Source organism: Cyrtonyx montezumae, unplaced genomic scaffold (genome assembly GCF_038088225.1).
Source record: "Cyrtonyx montezumae isolate F1298 unplaced genomic scaffold, pur_monq_1.0 scaffold_23, whole genome shotgun sequence".
Classification (NCBI taxonomy): Eukaryota; Metazoa; Chordata; class Aves; order Galliformes; family Odontophoridae; genus Cyrtonyx; species Cyrtonyx montezumae.
The window spans coordinates 8,803,469-8,829,614 of record NW_027071970.1 but is presented as its reverse complement, the minus strand read 5'-3'; the positions used below and the strand labels follow the sequence as shown (position 1 = coordinate 8,829,614).

The following is a 26,146-nucleotide window of genomic DNA, read 5'->3' as shown; positions in this document are numbered from 1 at the left end:
CCCACCTCAGAGTACTCCTGTCTATGATCTTTTCAGGCAAAGAAGGAAAGCAGTGATATGCCTGAGCCACTATAAGAAGAGCAGGCAGTGCTAGATTGCAAATGGTGCTGCAATGGACATGGCACAGCAGCACAACTAGAGGGAGAGAGCCAAGTGCTTGTCCTGCATGTAGGGACACAAACTGAGGCAATCGTGGGTCTATGGAAGAGAAATGAATCCTCAGCATCGAGACAAATTGTCAGGAACCAATTTCCTCTAAACTGCTTTATGGTTGGCAAGATTAATCTCACTTCCATGTGAGTGTCTCATAAATACAGAAAAGTGTTTGTTCAGATTTCCGTAATGGTCGGGGGAGAGGTCTGGGCCTCATCAAGAGGACAGTTCATCAACCCAACCTCAGGTGAGGAGGAGTCACTGAGGAATAGCATTTTTCTCTGTAGGAGGGACCACCACCCACAGCTGAGTGAGATAAATTCTGTCCCAGATTTGGGTACCAGTTTCTGATAAGGAGGATGAGCAAACTCCTGCATATATGGTGTGTGCAGGGTTACTGCCATGTGCACATCATCACAAAATGGGTCACCCTTGATTTTGGAAGAAGATTGCCGTGATTTAACTGCTACCCAGAGGTGACACTACAATTACTTAACAAAGCTTCAGTGCTGATCAAGGGATGAAGTGTGATTAAATCTGCCTGCAGGTATGTCTAAACTTGCTGCTGACTGGCAGCTGCATGTTCCAGGGGTACAGCAAATCAAAAAGGAAGAGCAGGCAATGATATCCATCCAATGAGTGAACAGTAGGACTGTTCCTCATGCTTTAGCCACAACCTCACTTGAATTTTTCCCCTCAACAGTGTTTTATTTCCTCACTGCTCATTCTTACATATTAAAATGCATATTGCAACCTGATAAAAGTTCGTTTCCTGAATCACAGCCAACCACGTTCCTACCTTAAGTAAAAACACTGTGCTGGGTTGGCCTCAGACCCCACAGAAACCTGTGCCCAGCCTCAGCAATGTGCAGTGCTACGGTTACAACACAGCACCTTTTGGCTGGGACCTTGCTAAGGCATCACACTGCATCACCTGATGCAAACTGCATTCCTAATCCTCTATACAAACAAAGCTGTCACACAAACAAATAATTGTGCATGCAAGGACTTCCATCCATTAACATGCCTTGATAGTGGGAGATTTCTGAGGACACAGATTTACTCATGGAAGGGAAAGCAGAATGAAGGCCTGGAGATGAAGCGGGCTCCTTTGTGGTGCTGTCACACAGCACAGATGCCATTCTCCCCAGCATCTTCCTCGTTTTGCCTGTGAATGCAAGTCTCCCTGTTTCTATCTATTTCTGGCAAGGCCAGAAGTCCCCCAGAGCACTATAATTACATCCATCAGAAATGTCAGAAGAGTTCACAGCTGAAGTAGATGTTTGCTCATAACAGGAAAATCAGGTAGCCCCTCCTGTGCTGTGGAGGTACAAAAAAAAAAAAAAAAAAATCAAGCTGCTGCATGCAGTTTTCTATGGAAGATTGTGGAATCTGGCTGTACTAGAGGGACAGACTCATGGGGCATCTCTGCTTTAGAAAATAAAAGAAAATAAGACACATTATCCTCTGGGCTTTAACTTCGAGCTATTAGGATTGAGCAAGATAAACTTATTTAAATAACACCTCATTGCTTCACCTGTTGGACAGGATGAAAGTGCATCAACCCCTTAATGCTAGTGCAATAGGGAGTGTACTCCAGCAATCCCTTCCTGTGTTTATCACCAGTTTTCCTTTCATGTGCTACAACCTCTTTGTCTACAAGTCTGAAATAAGTGAGGCACTTGTAATGGGAAGTCTAATTTTAACACCACCATAGAAAAATCAAATTGCATAACAGAGCATCCACATACACCAGCGAAGACATTTTCGACAACATATCTTGTTAAAAATAAAAGCAAAGAGCAAAGGAAAACATTACTAAAGAGGAACAGCTTTGCAAAGACTTCTGTTTTTATCTTACAAGGAAGTTAATGCCTAAGACCGTGAGTTCGGATTAGGGGAACACACAGAACCATGCAGAGACTGCAAGCAGCTTCACAGGTGCCTCTGTTCCCAGGTGCCAGGGTCTGATTTTCAGAGGCATCACAAACACTAATCCGATTTTAATACAAATATTGGCTGCTCAGTGTGCTTCTGCATTCAGACCTTTGTGTCATTGTCTGGGCGCCCAACACTGCCACTTTAAAACTGAACATTTAAAATGTTCCATCTCGTTAACTGCACACTTTTTTTTGTTTGTTTGTTTTCCAGACAGTAGAAAATACAGAGAAATACCCAGATTTTTTGGGGGAAAAAAGCTATCAGGACAAGTGCATTTTCTTTAATCTGTAATGACACTTCACATGTACCCCAGGAAGGGCCCAGCCCTGGCCTCGGAGGCACAGAGCTCCTCTGGGACAGGAGGGTGATGTTGGGCTGATAACAAAAGCTGCAGGCACCCACTCACAGCAGAAGCAGATTAACATCCTATAAGCTGCCAAATGATTTCCATTGTGTACGTACACAACCGCATGAGCAAAATACCCATGTTTAGTTGCATATTCTACTACGTATTATGCTCCATTATTTTTGAATACAATAGTTCTCTTGGCATTAGTGCTAAATGAACAGCAAGTTCATTTCATCAGAAAGGCTAAACAAACAGGCACTAACAATGGAAATAAATCAGATTGCTGCCATACTTTCAAGCAGCTGGTAAAAATAATATTTTAATCAAATAACTCAGCTGTAACCACTGTGAACGATTGAAAAGGTTAAGGCTGTGGCTTGGTATTCTAGCAACAATACACACAGCATTATTCAAAACAAGCAATTTCATCCCCACTGCATAAAGCGTAAGATAAAGTGTGGGAGATGGCAGTCTGAATTTCTCTCCCTTCTACCAGGCTGAATCCACCAACAAAACAATGGTTAATGCAGCATTCCAGAAGACAAGACCTCTAGCAAGAAAATACAGTGTTATATAAAAATAAAGGCAGCCAGGGTGGTCTGATTCACTCGAAAATAAAGCCACTGAGAAGGAGAATAAGTCCACGTTTAAGACTGAACAGGTTGGTGAGCACAGAGAGCCCGGTGCAGACCAGCTGCACGTCTGCAAAGCTGCAGCCCTGACACTGAGGAGCTTCGTGACTGATAAACCAGGAGACAACAAGCATACCTCCTATGAACCTGGGCTTTCCAGTAAGACATGGAATTGACTTCTAAGTAAAGATTATGAATGACTCAAAAACCATTCTACGCTGCAGCCAGGGAAGCATTCTCATTCTCTCTTCCACACCAAGTGTTTGAATGGCAGTCTATTCATTCAGCAAACTGCCCACTGGAAATTGAGCTGCCTTGGGAAGCTGGATGTGCAGGCAGCCTCCTCTAATCCCCCTCTGGTAACTCAGACTGAAGTAAACAAACATGCATGTGATTAACTCACTTACAAATGGACCTTAAAAATAGCGACCCACGTTTGTCATTTCCACCAAAAAGAAAAATTAACTTGAATTGCAAATAAAGCCTTTTGAGTCCAGCACTACCTGATATTATTCTAAAAGGGAAAATAAAAGCAATTCCAAAACTTCAGGGAAGAACTCTCATAAGACACTCCCAAAAGCAGTGTGTTGTGCTTTACATTGATGATTTATTTCCATAAGATTAAAAAACAACAACAACAACAACAAAGCAATTCAATCCCTGGGCAGTCTGTTCCCTTGCCTGGCCACTCTTATTGTTGCTCTGACAGCACCAGGGCCAACTTGCACCCCACTATTTGGGTCTCACATGGCTGAAGAGTCACAAATCTGGTTAAAGAAAGGTGCAAAACCAAGGTGGAAGTTAGTAGTGCCTTGCTCTCTCTTGGCACCACATTTAAAATAACTGTGAGCACAAGAGATTCCTCCAAACACACAGCGTGAGATCCCAAAACAATTAAAAGAAGAGAAATGCAACAGCTGCCTCCAAACAATGGACAAGAAATTCTAGCAAGTCTAGAAAGCTTCTACATGCTACACGTGTACTTATACTGTATAAAACCAGAACCGCCCACCTTAACCAGAGTACTCTCTGTTTTATTGCAAACTCTGTCCCACCTGAGCTGCCTCCACTGAAAAAACAGCACCATCCAGCCAGCCATGGCTTCCATAGGGCTGTAGGATATTTTCCTGCTAGACAGCAAAGCCTGGCATCACCAATAATTAACAATAACCTTTACAAAGTAGTAGCTGTTAACAATTCTTTCTCCAAAAAGTTGTCCCAACCTCCTGCCTACCAAAGAATCAACACACAATTTTCAGATATCAACCATGCTCTGCATTTAGGGACAAATTCAGCCTAAACAGCCAAATAATCATGCTACTCTCTCAATGCATTTGAAATTTATGGATGCTGCAATATTTCAGCAAAGGCACTTTTCGAAGGAGGAACGGTCTGCAGAACAATTAGGATGAAAAAGAGTTTTGGCTGCCTTTGGCTCAGCGGCTCTCATCTGTCACAGAGGGAAATTTATGCTGCTGCAGAAGCCTGCATTAAGAAGCTGGGAGGAGAGCACAGCCCCATGGCTCGTGGGTGCTGCAGCAGCCAGAAGCTTCACACATGGAAATGACAAGCTTTTGTCAGCACCACTATCAAACACCAACAAAGAAGTAAAATCAAGACTTTACCTTGTGCACCACCACAACTGGTTCTTTCTGTCTCACATCTCCTCTTTATGGCTGTTGCCCCAAGTGTTCACAGGTGTATGGCATTAAGCAATTCCTTCAGCTCTGTCTTAAAGTTTCCTCCCTTCTGTGGCTGCTCAAGACCTACTGTCTTTACTGCTAAAGGATTTCAGAATCTGACTTAGTTGCAGCTCTGTCCTTTCAGGGACAGAAACTCCACTGTTCTAAGAAAGCATAGACATCAGCAGTAAAATTATAGCTAGTTGTCTCTAATTTGTTGAGAACTGAAGTTATCTCCAGATTACTGTTTATTTTCCAGGTCAGACATGTACAAACCTCCCCTCAGATGTTTTGCTTTGTGTGGTGAACAGCAAAGACAAATATAAGGACAATAAGGTGAAACTTAATACCTGTTTACAGGCATTAGGTAAACACAGGGCTAGCTCTTTTACTCCACTAGGTTTAATGATGTACTAGAAATTAAAAGCACACGTGGTTGCAGAGCTAGCACCCAATCTGGAGAGATGGTTCACCTGAGTGTCCCAGTCAAGGCAATGCTCAAGGCACACCGTCACCCCTAAGGATGCAGTACATTTATTTGTGCTTCTTTAATTACTTTTTATTCAGACAAGCACCCATGGAAGTCTAGACGCCGATCCCCAGCAGCTGGCACACACTCCCTCAGCCGTGCCTATCCCCAGAACCAGAGAGCTTTGAGATTTTAGTGCTAAATCACCAGAAAACACTTTCTGTGGCACAGTGTGAGGGGCAGGGTGTGTTTATCCGCATTGCAGGCTCCTGCCCAACTCCCTCCACTTATGTGAACCAAACACTTAGCAGCGAAGAGTTGGGGCTTAATTGGCAGCTCTGTCCTACTATTTCTGGGATTGTTATGGTTTCATCTCCCCCACTTCTCCTACCTGCCACTGTCTTACAGTGTAATAAGCTGCTCACAACCGCAAGGTTTCGCAGCACCCCCCAACTGCAGGCAGGACTTCTCAATGTGGTGCAAGATCTGACCAGCTGGGACCTGAGCAAACAGTGAGGCCACAGATCACAAGCACTTGGAGCATTAAAAAGAAGAAAAAAAAAGCCCATTTAGTCATTTTGTGAGCCTGATCTGTCGCATTAGTGAAAAAGACTGAAAGGGAAGAGAAGCTGTAGTGTGTTTTTCAGCACTACTAAGGAGTGGTTTATGTACCCTGTCCACTTATGCATATCCACACCTTGTCTGTAAATGTGTGTTCTTCCTTTGTTCAAGACTTAATTGTCCCGAGTATTTAGTGCCTATATCTGCTACTTGCAAACAAGGTGTTTCTAACAAGCAGACGTTTTTGAGGGGGCAGGAAGGGGGAAAGGGGATCCTGAGACCAATACATCAAGGAAAATAGTTCATTGCTATTCCCTTTAACAGAAAACAAGTCTATTTCCCTAGCTCCCCACGCCCCACATCGTTGTTGTTATATTATCTGTATGAGCCAGACATTGGCAAGGAGATGTGAAAAGAAAAAAATGACAGGACATTGTAAGAGAATTTAATGAAGTGGCTTCAAATATTGTATCAAAATAAATGAAGTGAATAATGCAAGAGCTCATTCCAGCTCCTTTCTACAACAATAACTATTGTGTGAGCAGCACATCTGAGGAGATGGGGACGGATGGATGAATACAAAGGTGCCGCTCCGGCACATTACAGAGCAGGGAACAATGGGCAGCTTGAATTGCTAAATTTAATTTCAGTAATTCTTTGAGTCCAGATACTCAGGTAGAAAATAGCAGGTGATAAAAGAGGAGGGGGAGGAATTATTATCCTTTCTGCTCTTGCTTAGCTATTTTGCTTCTGTTTAAGATGGGAGGGAAAGGGCCGCTTGCACTCCTGCACCTTTGCACTCCTGTGCCAGCCACGTGCACCTCGAGCAGCTCACCTGCAGCCCTGACCCTCTGCCTGTGCACACAAGCAGCCCATGAGCATCCTTTGCTCAAGAGGAGGATCAGCACCACTCCGTGCCACTCACTGAGCCCTCTCCTAACCCAATTGCATTTCACTGACAGCTTTTCTTGCAAATTCCCTCTCTGCACAGCTCACGCTAAGAACCTTAATATTCCTGCAGATTCAGAAAGGGGATTTCCAACAAGCATTAGGAAAATTAAACTTCTCAAGAGCTGTCTCAATCTGACAAGCTATTCCTAGCTCTCCAAAGTACTGTAAGTGAAAATATTAAAGTGGGGGATGGGGAACTTGTAGTAAGCAAAAGATGAATTAAGGCTAGAAATGGGGACAGTGTAAGTCTGCTTTGCCACGTACATAAAGCATAGATACATGCAGATTGATATACACGTATTTAAATGCTTCTAGTAGAGATGACACTCTCCTACCCTGCACGTTCTCCCAAAGCCAAAACAGCAGCTGTCAATAATGAGTGGGGCATTTCCCTCAGAGATTTGTGCTTTGCAGCAGCATGAAGCATCACCGAGTGTCATCCCCTCGGGCAGCGCGTTGGGAGCTCAGGATTCAAGCAGCAGCTGATTCAGTACTAGACCAAAACAATTAGAAGAGATGATTAAAATCCTATTGCTCTTCAGGGGGTTTGTGTGATTGTGTGAGGCCTGGGCGGGGCGATGAAAAAAAATCTTTTGGAGCTTTCATTTGCAGCCTGCCAAAAATGCCTCTTCAGCTGTATGAATTGGCCTTGCCATAGAAACACTACTGAGTGCTGTTCCAAAGCTGGAGTCAAGCCCGTGAAGAGCTAGGAATGGGACTAGATCAATAATTGGGATCTTTCAATATTGTAAAATATCTTGAGCTAATACATGTTGGCTTGATATTATTTAAGGGGGAAATACAGAAGGAGAGGACTTGACCTTGGCACCCCCACGAGCAGAAGAAGGCAATGCCAAACGCTAAGAGCAAAGCTATTGATTAGGATTGAGAAGGGCAAATGATGAAAGAAAGCTGTAAAACATCACTGAGGGTGGAGACGAGCACAGTGATTTGAGTTCAGGGCCTGATGAGCAAAGAACGGATAATGGGTGACCTCTGTCAGTCAGCCAAAGTCTTTGCTGGAAAAACAGGGAAATGAGATAAGCACAGGTGGGAGAACACTTTTCCCTTCTCCTGCTGTTACTTTACACGGTGAAAACTGTCCAAGGAGTGCAGCCCCCTCTCCCTCTGCCCACGTGGTTTTGGGAAGCACCTTGACCTTTAGAAAACACCAAATGTCTTTGTTTGAGGTGAAAGAAACTAGTCAGGCCGCAGCTCCAGAGCAGCTGATACCTGCCAGTCCTGCAGCGAGGTCTGCAGGCACAGCACAGGGCTGGGAGAAGGGCTGACGTGCTCAGCAGAACTCCTGGGCTTGGTGGCACACCAGAAGCTGCTCTGTGCTTGGCTGCTGAGCATCCCCATGCAGGGCAGCAGCTGGGGCCCCCAGAACCAGGTCCAGGCGCTGGTCTCTGTGTAACCAGGCTGAAACACAAATGTGCAGGAGCAGATGGAGGAATTAGCTATAGCAGAAAGCTGGAGCCATCACTCGACCTATGCTTCTGCTGAAGGGGGCTGGAGGCCGCCTCAGAGAGTGCTAAGCTGAACACTGCTAATGGAGAGCACAGCCCCTTTACTAGTATTTTTATTTCTCTTTCACTCTCTCAGTTCATCCAAGGTTACTGAGCACAGTTAAATGTTGAAAATGAGAATCGCTGTCATATTTGCAGTCTCCTACCCTCAAGAATGAGCAATGAAGCTCTTTGGCTTGTTTTTTGGGTCATTAATGACTCTAGGAAGCTCAGATTTAATTATTAGAAATGAAGATGTGAACACGAATAAACAAAGTCCCTGTTGCACTTCAAAAGCACAGCTTTGTGGGGCAGGTGTCAGTGGTTTGAGTTCTGTCAGGAGCTCAGGCATCAGATTGCTGAGATCCAGCCCTGCCACCATTATAGAAGTGACTGTGGCTGCAGAAGGGAAAATGCAACAGGAAGCCTCATTTGCACCTACCAAAATTAGGAATGAGCTCTGGTGGATGGTTCAGGCAGCGTGGGTCGGTGCTGAACACGTCCCTCCAGGCTCACGGGGTGGTTTTAAGGAGACAGATGCAGGAACCTGTCATAGGCAATCTACCAGCCATCTTTAAAAGGCAGTGGGAATTTCTTAATGAGCATTGGCAGTACATAAAAACAGAGTAGCAGTGCTGCTTTTCCAGCCATTAATATTACATATGTGGGCTGCTTAATTTGCTGTTCCTCACAGAGTGTGAGCAGGAAGCCTGCATTATGGAGGATTTGTTGACAAAATCAGATCAGCAAAGAGGTAGGGAGCGATCCTGGTTCAGGCATGCTGGTGAGACCTTGGCCTGACTAGTGCTCCTGATTATGAGCACAACGTGTACGTCGCTCTGCTCTTTTAAGCCCTTATTGCTGCTACTTTGGGGCTTCACCAACTCATGGGACAGAGGCATTACTTGTGTGGGATGAAAAGGGTGGCTGGTGCAGACCCAACACCTGCTCAGAATGGTGCTTAACCTCACACCCTGTGCTAAGCACAGAAGCAGTCCCTCCAGAGAGTTTTCAGAGTGAGGAAAGTCCTGGGAGCAGAAGACAAATCTCAGCACCTTAGCACCTCACCAGCTATAGCACCTCACCAGCTATACTCCAGCTCTCCTGGCCTGCTGCTGACCACCAGGAGGCAGCTGGTCCTGAAGCCTGCAGTACAAGTCTTTCCTGCTTCTAACAGGGACATCCTCTTCTACTCCTGACAGTATTGGCTGGTAGTAATACATAACTGGTTTATATGACAGACTCTGTACTGCAGGCAATGAGATGAAATGAGGTGCTGCAGTGCTCTGAAGTCGTGTATGGAAGGAAATACGGTGCAAACAATAAGCATACAGAAATACGTGATAGAGCTCTTGGATTTCCAAGCACTAAATAAATTAATCTCTGAGAGTATTTTGAAAGAGCTTGAGGCGTTTTCAAAACACATTTGGTGACAATAGATGCTTGCCTGAGTTAATTCCTCAGTGATGCTTATTGGACTTAGCTTGATCAATACACAAGTGAGTCCAGCTGAGTTCATCTCCTAAGTGACATGTGAAACTCACAGCACACCAGTCCTTTACCTCTTGCTAAGATTCCTCCACAAAGCACCGTCCCCACAGACACAGGGAAATGACAGCAGGCAGTCTTAGAGAAGCTGAGCATACCCAGAACTGAACTAAAGTGTCTCTAGTGTGCTCATTTCATTTATGTCTCATTCATTATGGAAACGAGGTGTGAAAGTAGTTTCTAGAGCTACTTAGCACAAACTGCACATCAATTTAATGCCTCTTCTGGTTTTTCAAGTCACTTACCTCCATAGAGCTCTTGTTCCAGAACAACTATTTACCTGCATTTCTCAGATCTTGAATTTGCTGGTGTATTAATGCAGCTTAGTCTGGACCACTATATATGACTGCTGAAGGGGAAGCCTTTAAAAAAAAAAGAAAGACAGTGAAGAACCAGCTTACCTGATTTATAGGACAATTGAGATTCTACTTGTATTTATGCATAAAGCATCTAAAAAAAAAGTAAAAAAAAAAAGCCAAACTGCATCAGACACGTTTCCTTTTGTTAAAATGCCTGTATCAGTCTATCAGTCTACCTACTCACACAGATAGAGACACTCACATAAAAGGAGACTCAAATAAGGAGGCAACTGCAAAAAAAAAAAAAAAAATTAATTAATATCACTCAGAGGAGGCTGCTTGCTATCAGCAGGGCTCTTCAGGCTCGAGAGGTTGCCAGTGGGAGCCACAACTGCAAAATGCTATGTGCACACAGCACCTACACACCACCACTGCTTTTATGACAGGGAATAGAATTCAGCCCCCTTCACTCACCAAACAGGGTTCTTGTCTGACTGCCTGAAACACAAGGTTTAGCCTTCAGATGCTTCATGGTGCAGAAGTTTTCACCTGAAAGTGCTGTGAGAAAAGCAGATACATACATACACACACAGCATGACAGATACATACATGCCTACATATGTACAACAATCTCTACAGGAAGCTGAGTTATTAATCTATCAGCAGATTAATTGAGACTGCTTGCTTGCATGCTGACAGCCATAATCCACTCTGATTTCTCCTTGAGCAGAGCTCAGGATCTTGATACATTGAAAATGTGTGTACGAGCGATGTCTCCTTTTGGTTTTGCCATAGATTTCCAATGTTATTTTGGGCAGAACACTTAATCCCGGTTTTCCTCGTGTCAGTAAGGAATCCACCTTGCTCAGAGCACTTTGAGATCTATAGACAGAGCATTCTAGTACTAGGCATTATTTATAGTACTGCCCTATGGATAATAGCAAGCTGCAGCTGTTAAGAGACGTTAGGGATGTCTGAGCAAGCAGAAGGGCATAAATCTGAATGTCAGTATCCTTAGCATCATTGCTCGTGGCTGTTTCGTCCTAGGAGAACATTTCAGTGGTTTGTGCTACCAGATGAACTTGCTGTTAGTTCTCCACGTTCCCCAGAGGCAGCTAGCACAGAAATCTGGATTTACCATTGCAGCTCATTGGTAAAGCAAGTCTGACAGCCCGCTCGCAGCATGGCTTGTACCTGCTCCTTCTGAAGGAGAGAGACTAGCCATAGAATGACGCCTTTGCAACGCAACCTTGCACGCATGCATGAATCTAATCTGCACAGACTGCTGGCTTGCTGAAATTTGGCCACCTTTACCCTGACCTCCACATTACCGAGGGTGAACTTCTGTGGACACAATTAGTGATGTGTAAAAAGCACCCAAAATAACTCAGGAATGGGAGGCGAAACAGTGGGCTAGTACACTGCTGAAGCTGCTGGGAAGCTGCAGGGCTTTTCTGCGAGACTGAAGCTGCTTCCTACACACGAGCACTCATCCAGAGCCAGCCTGGGCCCTGCTTTATGCTGTCCTCACTGCTGCAGCCAGTATTAAGCTTGCACAGGACTTGGTAATCCAGATTGTTTGGGTTTTTTTTTTCAAACTTTGTGTGGAATTGCACAACACATGTATTCAAAACATAGGTGGGTATTGATCTCTGAAGTCTACATCACATCCACCCTATTTACATCTACTCACTCTCTTAGCATTGTCTTCAAATGCATTTCACAAAATATGGATCTTTCCAAACACACCCAGATCAGAAACTCACGTATTAGACCCTCACACTAGGGACACGCACATGGATTTATTAGCACCTAGTTTTCAAACTTTGGAAGAGTGATTTGGTGCGAATACATTTGTTGTATCACATGCTTTCCCACCAGCACTGCAAAACTTTGTAATGAGATTGTGCCATGAGCTGTAATTCACCATTTCATCACTGCTGCTGCCAGTCTCTTTCAGGGTAAATGTTCTGACAGTGAAAGGAGAGAGGCGTTCTCAGAGTAGGAAAAAAAGATGAAGCCACTAAAATGCAAATTTTATTCACAGTTGGCATATTTATAAATATATATATTACATTCTTACAATCTACAGTACATTCTAAATATAGAGGGATTCAATCTAAGTGTTTGTGGGAGGGTGGGTGTGTATTAAACAGAGCAACCTAGATTCAATGACAGAAAGAGACTTAATAATAAAAAGGGGGCAAGGGCTCACTCTGGAAAAGAAAGGAAAACTTGAAATATAAGCCAGAATTTAGTTAATGCTTTGGCACTTTGCCACTGGTCACCAGAAACCGCTTTTGGACCGCACAATAAATGTTGTGGTCTTAGGGCTGAAGGGTATACCACACTCAAAGGGGAATCACTGAAATCTTATATACACCCTTATCAGAGGAAAACAAAAGATAACCATCACTTCTGGGAGAAACAAACGTTATCTACCGAGTTTAGCTGTTCAGATTTCAACAGTGTTGGCTGTGCAGCACTCCTCTGTGGCCTTTCAGTGCCCTCTAAACGTGCTGGGCAGGGGACTAAAGAAGCTTGAGCAGAAGGAACCAAGCAACCTGACCTCTCTCTCCCAGGAAAGGGGATGAACAAAGAGACAGCTGCTGTTTGTGTGAGTTCCACACAAGTCATGCTTACCCAAGGGAGAGTGGTCAACTTTGGTAAATGACAGCATGTAAAGCAAGTACCAGCGTGGTACCAACAGTGTCAGTGCTCGGAGAGAGCACACCGTGGAGAAGTGAGTGTGCATGGAAGGGGAGGGAGAAGCCTCCACACTTCCAGATGTGACTGATGCTAGCAAGTGCCCTCAGGGTATCCGGCTGGGAGTGCTCCAGGGAAATGGCAGGGAATATAAATTAGAAACAGAACAATTAAAGGAAGTGGGCTTTTAAAAACAGCTTGTTCCCCCAAACTTCCCAAGATGGACCTTCCTTTATATGAGCGGTATTCTGAGTATGGATGATATCTTCTCCTATTTTACAAATTAAGAAATGCTTAAAATTGGCTGGCAAAGTTTATTACCTTGGCATCTACTTAAAAAGACTGTTTCAGTTTTAACTGTATACGTGTTTCCGTTCTCAGTGCTTGGGAGGCAAACATGCTGGTTTGTAAACAGCCCAATTACTCCATTTTCCCCTCCAGATTCTTTGGAAACTCATGACTTTGCAGCTCTGGGAGCTGCTCTGCTCGCATTGTTGATTTTTCTCAGCTTTAAACTAACATTCTCAGATGGATATGCCCTGCATGTGGCTTGAATGACATGCTCTCTTCGTTGATCTATTTATTCTTAGTCCAATTTTTTTTGCTTTTAAACAAAGCTTGCAATATTGAACAGTAGAGCTGTGCGAACTTTGTAATATCCAAACTGCACTGGAGTTTGTTGTATTTATTGATTTCCTGGGACAGCTCAGAGAATGAGACTGTATTATTTTGCTAAGTTTTTTGTCGTTTTACCATGCATCAAGAAATCTCACACATCTCTCACTTCCATCTCTGAGCACAGAGAAGACCTTATATTTGTATTTTAAGAGCTGTCCAGGATCTCTGCTCTCCCAGCTGCTTTTGGGTGGATTTTAGGGGCTCCACGGAGTTATTATCCGTCAGCTGATTCTTGTGATCAATACAACATTTTGCCCCACTACCCAAAATTAAAGGCAGAAGGTGAGTGAAAAACAAATGAACAAACAAACCAAACAAAATAGTCTTTTGTGTCTTATTACACATTTTCATGTAATCTCTCCATATAGTTTTTAAGTTCTTTGCACTCCCCCAGGTCCATATCCTGGCAAACCCATTTAATATCATCTTCACTGCTCATCAAGATTGAGTTGACAGTTGGACATCCATCATCAGAGGAGATGGTAGTAAATGTAGTGAATTTAACCCGTTTCCTCTTAGAGGTAGGAGAAGTAGTTGGTTCACTTTTCTGTTCTTTCCCTTCAGTGAATGTGGACTCCGTAGACCTAAAAGCCTGTCCATTAATATTTTGGGGGGTATTTGTGTTGAGGAGATATTTGCTTTCTTCATAGTCCACTCCTCTATCAATGGCTGTAATACGTTCGTCTTGTTGAGATGAGAAATTTATGTGATTTTCCAGAAGTTCTGTCCTGTTGCTCAGCCCAACCCAGTCATGAGAGTGGCTCAGGCCTTCTTGTTCTTCAAAGGGAACTTGTTTGTTTCTGTACTTCAAAGCAAAAGTGACACAGTTGATGAGGAAGACCAGAATTGCCAGGCAAAAGACTCCCAGCAGAGCATACATTCCTATCTCCAGGTCACTGAGCCCCCTGGGGGTCTGCACCAGGTCATTCTCTCCCAAGTCTCCATCGTTTCTTGGCAGATCCACCTGTGCAGGGAAGCTCGTGAAATCTATTGGGATGTTCTGCAGATGACTGTCATCATCCAGGAGGCTTTCTCTATCTTCTTTTTTACTTAGAATAGACTTCTGAGTGGTGGTCCCTTTGCCTTGCTCTTGGCCCATGGAGGAGCTGTAATACTGGCCATCTGGCCCAGCTCTTTCCTGCAGAGCAGTTTTCTGACGCCGGTCACTGGCATGATTTTCTAGGTGGACACCAGCACCCCTGTGTTTACTATCACTGATGTTAGGGTTGGCATCACTCTGCCCAAACTTCACTTTAATGCTACCACTTCCAACAGCCAGGATGCTCTTCCTTTTGGATTTCTGGCACGATTCACTGATCACCATCTCCACCTTCACCAGTGTTCCCTGGCCTTCTGTCTCAGCTGCAATCACAGGCCACTTGAACTTGGGGTCATGGTGAATGGAGACCACCTTCTCATCCAGAGATGTAGCTGATAAGGAGAAGTCTTTGGAGTCATAAATATCCAGGGGCATGACAGATCCATCACTGAACTGGATCCAGCAGCTGATGGCTGCTTCCTATTTTATATAAAACAAATACACACACACTCAGAATAAACATCGAGGGAAATATATTCTGTCCCGGTCTATTTCCTCCTCCTCACAAGATCCATATACCATTTATAACCAGAAAAGAAATAAAAAAAGCAGAGCAAGAAAATTAATGCTAGGAGAAACACTACTTTAAAACACTCATTGATAATGAGATTTCTTTCCCCAAAGGTGCTTAAGGGAGCTGCATCCCCTGGGCTCCAGAGAATCTACAGCACCATAATAAATTGCATGTCAGAAGGCATTACCAGCTACTGAGATCATTTACTGTTGTATATTTAAATGAAAAAATATATTATATTATTTCTAAACTGCTTAAAATACGAAGTCTCCTCTAGTTACACACAACACATGTTAAAACACATCTAATATAGCAAATAGACCCATACACAGCTTTACACATCCAGTCCTTGATTTCTGTTTCTCCAAGGAAATGCTTTGTACAAGCAGAGAAATGGGCCAGTTACTTTTTGAGGAAATAGCCAGAGCAATTTTCACACTTGTTACCAATTAAAATCCAGACAGTAATGAAATTTAATCCTGTGTCACAGCAACACAAACATCGTACTTCACAGTACATGGAAGTTTATGGGATGGCAACTGGGTCAGACCTGGGTACTAATTCTGTATTTGCATGTGGTGTTCTGAGAACCTCAACTTTTCATTTCTAACAAAGATGTTTTAAAGAATTCTATGCTACCTGAGAAAATCTTGGTGTTCATGGGTAAAATTCGTGGTGGCTATGGGTAAAATTCAGATAACTCCACTGGAATCCAACATTTGCTTTGGATGGTTACCAGAGCCTTGTTTCTTTAAATAAAACAGCTTCTCAGACAGACTGTATTTACATTTTAACTCAGCATACATAAAGAGAATAAATATTTATCATTTTCTGTTAAATCATTTCCAGCACATAGTCGTTTACCTGTTCAAATCACAGCGGACAGGCCTCCAGTCTCTTGGGATTGTGTTGTGCATAATCTACTGGCCTGATTCCGAAATCCTTACAGCCATAAAGCTCCCTGCGATTCAATGGGAGATTTGCTTCTGTCTCTATTTCAGGACTGAGCCCTAAGACTTTGCTGACACTGTCATAAATCCCAGCTTTGTGTTTATTAATCTTTGGATGTTTCTTGAAGGCCGCATAGAATTTATATCATCAGCTCTCATCCTCCCACTGTGTTGCTTAAACCTGCATAATCATTTAATAATTTTGCATCGCTCTGCTTATAGGGATTGTTCTCTGGACATCACGTACTAAGTGATGGAAGGAATCAGATGTTTTTTAAAACAGAGTCAGTCCTCGGAGAGCACAGGGTGCACAATTCCTTGCTGGTTTAATACTGATCCAATGCCGTTCTGACTATTCTCCTGTATCAAGAGAGGGACTCATCCAGACTCCATTTCCGAGAACTGAAATGTCAGAGCTGGGCAACATACTGGGACTAAATGCCATCAAACACAATTTTTGGGCTGATTTCAAGATAGTTTGTTTAACTCCCCACGTCAGCAATGGATTAGCTCACTGGCCTTATTTCTAGCTGCCTGGCATTGATTTCTTTACTCCTGGAAGACTATGGAAGCCTGATTTTTATCACCCTATAAAGATGGCAGTTCTGCATTATTTCTCATCTTGCATCCCAAGGATAAGACCCAATGATGAATTAAAGCATCTCAACAGTTGGCCAGATTTCAAACGTGCATGCCATGCTCATTTACCTCTGAAGTTCATATCATGTTTAAGAGTTAAGAGCCCAGTGCATCCTTGACACAAGTCCCAGAGTGATGAATTTGATTGAAAAAAAGTTTAAATTTAAAATGTAGACAGCAGCACAAGGACAACTATTGAGCAGGATCTGATGGAGAGGTGGTAAAGTCCAAAAGCCCTTAGTAATTGTGCCAGTATATAGAGGGCTCAGCATTAGGATTTCAGGTCTGCGAGAGATTAAACAATGCAGAGTTTGGTTGAACCTTCTTAGCACCAGAAGATAAAACAGGGGAACTGTGGTATTACTCATGGAGTAACCCCACTCCAAAGGTAGGAGCAAAGGTAATAGACTCTGGAGACAAAACTCTCCTGTTCCTCTTTGTCACATGCCAAAATTTATCATGCCCAGGAGAGTCTGTGAAGATCTGACCGAAGAGAAAGGAACATCATACAGCAGCAATCACTAATGCAGGGACTGAGAATAACAGGAAAGAAAAGGAAAAAATTATGTATGTATTTATGTTTTATCGTGTATCATATTCTAGTAATGATTAGAATGAAAAAGGGAGTTCCCCAAATACTTAACACAGTTACAGAAAGGAAAAAAAGAAGAGTCTGGCACTATGCAAAATACCTTCTTATTTAAAGGTGGACTTAGAGAACTGATTTAGCTCCCTTCAACACGAGGCTGAACTCAGCAACACTCCTGGCATTATCTCCTGTGATCTGACAGGAGCTGGATGGGACAGAAAGGGGTGTGTGTGTGAGAGAGGTGACTTCTGTTGCTTATTATGACACATCATTGAGTTGCATGTGTTATGCAAGGGCTGCAGCCAAGACAGATGGGGCAGGCTTGTTTGCTGACCTGTGCTGTTTAGGCTTTGCTATTTTTCGTGAGTTCTTTGTTTTTCTACCAGGGCACCTGGTGATCTTTGGAAAAAACTGCCCAAAAGGAAAATGTTGCATTATTATATTATTAATAAAAATCTGCTTGATCCACTCAGATTTAAGATGAAGTGTACTGAATGAGAGCAATGTCCTTTCACAACAAAGCACACATGAACAATAGTACCTGTTTCGGAGACTGGAGCAGTTCTTGTGCTACTGCTGTGGCAAAGATGGCCTTATTGCTTCCTGGGCTGAGCTGCAGAGAAAGTGACAATCCAGTTACCAGCTGCACTCCCAGGTCAGTTATTGTCACCTTCTCATCCAGAACTGTCACTGTCTTCTCAGCCAAAATGGCATCTGAGAGTGGGGACAAGATCTGAAAAGAAAAATGAAAATTAGCTACAACCATCCTGCATAGCACCAAGCCCAATGGTGATGCAGAGCTATTGTTACACAGACAAATGCTATTAGCTCTTAACAGACAGACACTATTAAAATACAATGAAAAAAAAAAAAAGAGCTAGTCACATTTTATAAGTCTTCTGCATCAAAAGGGTGCTCAGAGCATCTTTTACTATGGTAATTGTAATCAGCTATGCTATTCACACCTCTGATATGATAGCCACATCAGTTTCAGATATATTGAATATTTTAAATGCAACCTTTATGTGAAATGCAATTATTTTTTAATGATCATGTCATTGGGTTGCATATGTATAATGCAGTCTATAGATTTACATACAATCCTTAGAATAAACAACATGATTATCTGTTCTATTGAATGTTGCTACGAGAAACAGTCACAATACTGTACACTGAACTGACAAAGAAAACTTATTTTGATTAACAAAGTATGCCTGGAGGTCAGAGCACTGACATATGACATCCAAAGATGTCCATTAGCAAGTATGTTTAATTTAATTATACAAAGTTTTCATTAAATGGAATTTGCTCTCTGCTTTTTTCCCTTGGACTTTTCTTCCCAAAATTTTATGTGCATTTGTGAAAGCATTAGAAGTCCCAGAGCTTTCAAAAGTCATTTATAAAATCCACAGATTTTGCAGAAAGTCATAATCTCAAATCCCATTTCTCCAAACCTGACAACATGTGTTATCAACTATTGTGGTTGTTGTTTTCTGGTTTGACAATGAATACATTTGGAGACATAAGCTTTTATTTTTTTCAACTGTTCCAGTGCTTCTTAACACATTTTCTACTTTGTAATAGCAATACATTAATCTTTTTCTTTTCTTTTTTTCCCTTTTATTTTTTCTCTATCTTTCTTTCTTTCTTCCTTTCTTTTTTTTTCCTCTGGGACCCCATTTCAATATTTCTCTGCATGTCAGGAAGAACACGTAAAAGGATATGTGAAAAGCTGCCAACGTATATACCCAATGTACAGGTGAGTTGCTTTTGACTGGGGACACTGAGGCACAGTGGCATTCTACTGATCATATTTTTGGCCATATTGGATGAAACAAAATCTGTACTTCTGGAGAATACAGCTCAGTTGTCACCGATATATGTTTTAACATCACTCTAGAAGTGCCTGTTATTATTATTGCTTTGTGTGTATTCTGAAAGGTACCCTAACATTTATGTTTTGTAACACTGTTTGGGCTTGCAGGGATTTGATCCCATGTGACTCAGCCAGCATGAGTTAACTCGACTCTACCCTTTCCTCCGTCACTGTAGGTTTTGATAGGACAGATGTTCCACCAGCTGCATGCCTCGTGCTAACCCATCTGCTGGCTCCATGTTCAGAAATGGCCTTAACCAAAAATAATCATAACCTTTACTTACACAGGCTGGGCTAGATTTCCTAGGACTGCAATCTACATATTTCATGGCACAAGATATGAAGAGAAAACAATCTCTTGTGTCCTCCATTCCTCTGCAATTGTGCTCTATTCAGAAATCTGTCTCTGATGTCTGCTACTAATGCAAGAAGCTGCGTTACACCTTATCAACACACTGGTTCAGAGGCGATGCTTTAACAGAGGAAAGGGAGTAAACAATTAATTTTTCCTACCTGAATCGTCGTCATTCCAAGTTCCTGCCCAATCAAAACCTGACCGTCCTGTAGCTTGGCAATTCTTGGCTCCTCCACCTGCATGAAGTCACTCACCAGATCGGTGATGTCAATCTGCCAGTCAGAACCCAGCAAATAGCTCTGCTGGCCGCCGGGGTCCGGGGCTTCAGCTACAAACTGCGTGAGGACCCGTACCATCGCGTGCTGGTACTGAAGGGCACATCCTCTTCCCTTCCGTTCGTCCTCTTCTTCATCATCACTGTCCCTGGCTGGTCTGGTAGAACACCAAGAGCCAAAAATTAACAAAAACTGACGCTAGAGGAGAAAGTTATAGCTGACATTAGACTGTAGCCTGGGTGGTGGAACAGAGAGCTGCTGCCCCTCCCTCAATTTCTTTGTTGAAACAGCTTCTGTCTGTGCATTTCTGAAATCTGTCAGGTCACCCTGCATTTATCCCATTTCCATTGTTGGCAGCTGAGGCCTCCATGCTGCCTGGCTCTCCAGCACGGCCTTAAAAATCTCCAACTTGGTAGCTTCACTGCTAAGTTGTCCTCTTTGAATCTCCTCTTTAAATCCCTCATGCTTTCCAAATTTAAGTCTTTACTTTCAGGACATCTGCACTTTTTTCAGTCTGGATCTTCCCATAAACATCTTGGTGTTGCCATGGAAATCTCCTCTGTCTGCACCTACTCACATATCTCTATCTGCATGGCATTCAGGCTGAAATCACTTTGCCACAAACATCCCCACCTCTCTGCTTTGATACCAACAGAAACCTGGTAATAAGTGATGTTTTCATCAGCAGGTGAGAACTGCAAGTTCCCACTTTATCCATTTATTCTTCTGCTTCTTAACAACACTGACAGCCTAGATCTGTCTGCATCCATTCAGCATCCTGTCCTCACATATCTGTGGGTGCAGACAGCACCCTTAAAGCCCTACTTCAGCAAAGCCCTGACTTTGGGATGCTGATCACTCTCACTGGATCCTACAACACCAGCACAAAATAAGCATGCACCAACTGTGCCATTAAAAATGACCAAATTAGCTGGCAGGAGCTGTGCACCGGGTGGAAGCCAGAGCTGGTCTGTGTGGGTGCCTCCTGCTGCCCCCATGGCCGACCCTGCAATTGGCCCTTTTCATCTCTGTCCCTGGCACTATACACAGACATTTCCACTGAAGGATCATGCAACCTGCAGCTTCCATTTCCCTTATAAGACCGGTGAAGTAGCCTATCAAATAAATGTCCGATGACCTTCAAATTTACACTGGAATTGCATTAAGGCCAAATGAGCATGTTCAGATCCACGGTCTCTGACAGGTCTTTGGCAAGTGCACAACCCAGAATGAACATCCTCTAATGAAACCTACCTCTTATTAGAGATGATGGGGACTCTCCATCCCTTGATCTGATTTAGTTCTGTGTCAGAGACCTCTATCTGCAGCGGGAGACGAGGAACCCAGACTGTCATTTCTAAAGGGGCACTCAGATGCTGGTAAGTAAAATTAACTATGACATTCACTTTGCCTTTCATTTCCTTCCCATTGACAAATACATAGTCACACCTGTCAGAAACCTGAAGAAAAAAAAAAAAAGGAGAAAGAAAAGAAAATTAATGAGTCTCTTCGCAAATTATAAAGTACATCACAAGCTGGGAAATTGAGTGGGAGGAAGAAAAAGAATATAAGGTAAAACTAGTTCCAAGTTCAAAGGACAACTAGGAATACCAAGAAAGGTGCTTGGTTGTGCTCTTAACAGCCTGCATAATTTGGGATCTTTTTAACAGCTTTCTCTGCTATAAACACTTCTAGAATAACCTGAGATAAAAGACCATCTTCTTTCTGTACTTAATTCCCACTCCGTACTAGGTCTGCCCTGGGATAATGGTACTGACAGAGGACTTCTCTCTCCTCCCCAGTGCTCAGCCAGACCACATTGGCCTCCTCTTCAACTCTGTGGGCCACCCACAAGGAATTCCACCTTCATGGGGGGAAGAACAGGTGGCAAACTGCCTGATTATGCAGTTCAGAAGGGGACAAATTAGTCTAGTCATCTCAGAACTAGGACAAAGAGTTCTCTGCTATGAGTGCCAAGCGTGGGGTGATTGCATCAGCCCATACTAATCACTGGGAAGGGGCTCACACTGATGCCCAGTGACGTTCATTGGGACAAACAGCTCTATCTCCACTGCAAGTCTGACAAAGGTCTTACGCACCGTGCTGCTCAAGCTAGTCCTGATGTCACTTTATTTATTGCCTGCAGCTCTGGACATCAATATTGCTGAGAGTTACTAAATCTCACTCAAGCAATTTAGCAGCTATTCCAAGCATCTAGGTGAGCTGACAGGACCTGTTCATTACAGCTAGTTAAAATATACGAGTAAATGTACACGTCAAATAATTTATTAACTACCACTTTACCGTGCTGATGATCTGAAGGAATGATCTATTAAAACCCTGAACTCTTTTCACAATCCATTACCAGCCAGGCCATCTATTCTATTCTGTGGATGTATTTAATACTTCTAACTCCAGAATGCAGTCTCATCCTCATCTGAATTTAATGCCATTTTCTACTTTTCTGTTTAAATGTTAAATAAATTTAAATCGTATTTAAATATCAACAGCTTTTGTGGGGTAATTTGCATTTCTAATATTATTATCTTTAAACAACAACAAAGCGCCCCTTGAAGACAGCCCATAGCAAATCCATTTCCATCCTTGCTTCTCTGAGCTTAGGTAAATGTACAAAAAAGGTTATCATGACTGTACCAGTGCCTCCCTTGCAAGCAGCAGCTGTCTTAAGGTCAAAATCTTGTAGGTAGCATTGGTTTCAGCAGGAGAATATTGAATTTATTTACAGCCACAATTATGTCGTTAGGGATATTCTCATGTTAGCATGTTTTACAGGAGCTCTTAACAACCTCTATCAGGATCCAATCTCAGTGTGCTGTACAGCAAGCAAAGCCAGTTGCTCCCACAAAAGCCTCAAGGCATGGGTGAATGAACCATAAGGGCCTCACAGAAGGCAGGAGCACAGAGTAACAGCCGTACTGCTGATCTGACCTGGCTGAGCTGAGAATGAGAGAGCAGGGCTCTAGGAGAAGCCTCAAGAGAGCCTACAGAAATGGCCTTGGGAAAGGCTGGAGGCATGAGCACGTTTCCCTTCTGGGAGCAGCAGGGGAGCAGGCAGTGCCTTGCAGGAGGCACACTAAATGTGAGTGCAACACTCGGGGCAAGAACTACGTTGCACTTCTCACCTGCAAGATTACCAGGCTGTCCTGCATGCAGGCACAGAGCTTCAGGCAGCGCCTGGTACATCTGCTCCTTCTCTCGCCCCCTATTACCTCACTTCTGCAAGTGAAAAACTTCAGTTCCTTGCTGGCACTGACTGCACTTATCCCTGTTGCCTTTTTCTATTTTAAATACCGCTCTCAAATCAGACAACTCTCCCACGTGCTACAAAGCAATGTCTGCTGCTTTCTACCTTTTCTCTTTTCCCTGGGATGCCAGCGAGAAGAAATACTGGGCAGCCACAAAGTGCTGATTTCCACCTGTAAGGCAGCTGGTTAATGCTGAAGAGGAGGTGGCCCAGAGGAAAGCAGTGAGCCTGGGGCTGGTTGCCCTGAGGTCCCTCACCCGCCTTTGTGAGGCAACCTGTGGTTGGACCACACTTGTAAGTAAATGGCCTGAAGGCAAGGATTTTCTTCAGTGCACAGAGCTGGATAATAGGTTTCAGAGCCTTGCTCCCCATTTCTGCTTCCAGCCAGCAACACCTTCTATTTGCAAACCTTAGCAAGCTAACGCATTTAGCAATTAAGTATCCCCCGGGTGATCAGCCTCAGGCTGAAACCATTTCCTGGTGATTTAAGATGCCTTGCAGCACAGAAATCCCAGCTGAGAAGTCCTTTGCAGAGCAGAACCTCAGGCCCTAGAGCCCTGACCTTGTGTAGCAGGGCTTCTACCAGGCCACCTGCCAAGCATCCTCCCCCTGGGTAACACTTCCCTGTAGGAGCAGCAGCTTTTGAAGCATTCCTGCACCGTGCAGGTGGGGTTTAACAGTTGCTTTCATTGGGCTGCCTGTGCGTGAAGAGCAGCTCAGCACACGGGCTGCGGCAAGGCTGAGCCTCTCCCAGGCAATACAGAGAACTGCTGTACTACTCCAGTAAGTGATAGGAATCCGATTCGGATTTTAAATTCATTAATGCTCAAGCAATAGTGAGAGAAAGAGTATTTGACAAAAGAGACTTCAACTTTATCAGAGGTTATTAGAGAAAGAGGGAGTTAAAAAAAAACTGAATCCAGCACTAAAAACCTGATATATGAAAGATTAAATTAATACTGTGACCTCGTGCTTTCAAGATAATGATTTATAAAACAAACTGATGGTCAGAGAAAAAATGACTAGGCTTGGGATACCCACTTACTCCAGTTTCCCTTTCTGTGAGTGAAGACAGCAACAACTATGAGCTCATTCAGCTCCCAGCCAGCCCTTCACTGCTGGAATGAATAAGCATCACTGTTCTGCTGCAGTTTGCATGCAGTCCTAACAGAGCAACATCAAAACATGGTGCAAAATACAGTACATTTTCATAAATCCGGCCAGGACATTCAGAAACAGGTCATCAATAGAAAGGCAGATTAGCCGTGCCTGTGTGGCTGCAGACACATCCGAACCATTCATCTTCCAGCACAAGAGAAAGAGGAAAAAGATGTAGAGAAGGAAGAAACATCGAGCTTCTCTGTCTCTTTTGAGACCGAGTTTTCTAAGCTGTTTGTTAGAAATGAGTGCAGATCTTGTGAAACGAGCTGGACGGGGCTCAGCCGCGGCTTGGCAGGACAAACACACAGAGCAGAGAGCTGTGAGTGCAGCCCAGCAGCTGGCAGCCCCAGGCAGCCCCACGGCAGCATCCCCCAGCACCCTGCACCCCCAGGCTGCCCCACGTTGTACTGATGGGGCACACCATGAGCCTGCTCGTCTCCTTTTCAATCTGAAATGGATTTCCACCCCTCGCTCTGTCGAGCAGCTCCCTTTCTTTTGTGTTAATTCACATAACCAGCCCTTCACCACCAACCCTTCCTGCGCTGCAGCTCTTGCTTTACACACCTCGCCACACACAGCAGCAATGGCTGTGGCTCAAGTTTATTAAACACATGGATGGAGAGGCTGCACACACCCTCAAATGTGTGTGCACGAGCGCGTGAGCGAGCCTGCACTCCATCAACAGACAGCTCCATCAACAGCCTGCTATTAACTACGGGGTCGCAAAGGCTTTGCCCCCAAACAGACAAGAAACTACTAAACACACCATAAAATGCAATGGGAGCTACAAAGGGGTTGGAGCAAGGTGCAGGGAAAAGTGATGTGTTACGCTTCCAAAATGTGGGGACTCCCACCCGTCAGTCCTTTCCCTTTCCCCTGCCTTTCTGTTCCCTTCTCTCAAGGATGGCAACTCCACAGTTTTCAGGAAAGGTGAAAAGGGCTCCCAAGGGAAGGAGGAGACTTTCTTGTCCTGCTAATGCAGTGCTGGAATACATCTCTGCGTGTTGTGGCTGCTGTAATACAAGGACATTATAATGCCATTAAATCCTTCTGGTGCTGTGCTCCCTTGCTAAAGCCTTTCTGGGCTTTGTGTCACAGGGGCCTTTCACACATTTACACTGAGCTGCCTGCTATTAATTAAGGGCAGCTGTACTCACAAGATGCTCTGCAAATTCTCTCAATACATGGAGACCACGGGGACTTCTATCTCTTAAGGGAAATGAGGTCTGAATGGCTTTTTTGGGCACGAACTTGGTAGGATATAAAAGCACTTCGGGTTTCGCTGGGCTCCTGCAGCTCCACCTCTTTTCCTTACATCAGTGAACAACTCCACACACATTTAATCTCCACGTGCTGGGGCAGCAGATGTCAGAGGTCCCTTATTGCTGGCATAGCACAGGATTAGGACTTTGATTGATAGGTACGCCGCATCCATACCAAGCACGTGGCTCTGGCCAGTTGGATGTTGAGTTCAATCATCAGCGCTATAAAATCTTCAGAAGGGGATATTTCAGCTGTGCTCAGCACTGCACTGAATTCAGCCCCCCAGCCCTATTCTCTGAATGGAAGCAGAGTCAGGGCATTGCTGATTCCTGCCACAAAATCCTCACCATTAATTATTCCTCAGCCCTAAGTGCAGTTCTGTACATCCAAAACTGTGCCCAAAACTCAGCTAGCAGCCCTGCAGCTGTGAAAGTGATGCTGCTGTGTCACTTGAACACACAACTCTGTTTTCTTGGCAAATGATTATTGATTAGGAGGGGTTTTTGCTGCACCAAGGCACTTCTTTATTATGTTTACTTAAAACGCCTGTTTGTGTTATGTGAAAGGATGTTAGCACTCTCTCCTTCAAAACACCCCACATTCTGTACTCTTCAGGTGCGATCACAAGAAAGGGAAATGAGATTTTATTAATTTATCCTCATTTCACGGTTCGAGAGACTATC

General features: G+C 43.7%; 1 protein-coding gene across 1 annotated transcript in view; it reads right to left on the bottom strand.

Moving 5' to 3' along the window:
• Positions 1 to 13,786: 13,786 nt before the first annotated feature.
• The window catches only part of LOC136050104 (transmembrane protein 132D-like), a 196,576-nt gene continuing 184,216 nt past the window's right edge, over positions 13,787 to 26,146 (bottom strand). Inside the window, exons 7-10 of the mRNA XM_065738722.1 lie at positions 21,029 to 21,234; positions 19,658 to 19,931; positions 17,810 to 18,001; positions 13,787 to 14,996 (exon numbers count right to left, since the gene is read on the bottom strand). Coding sequence (XP_065594794.1) covers positions 13,815 to 14,996; positions 17,810 to 18,001; positions 19,658 to 19,931; positions 21,029 to 21,234 — 1,854 coding nt within the window. The 3' untranslated portion in view covers positions 13,787 to 13,814. The remainder of the gene's footprint in view (positions 14,997 to 17,809; positions 18,002 to 19,657; positions 19,932 to 21,028; positions 21,235 to 26,146) is intronic.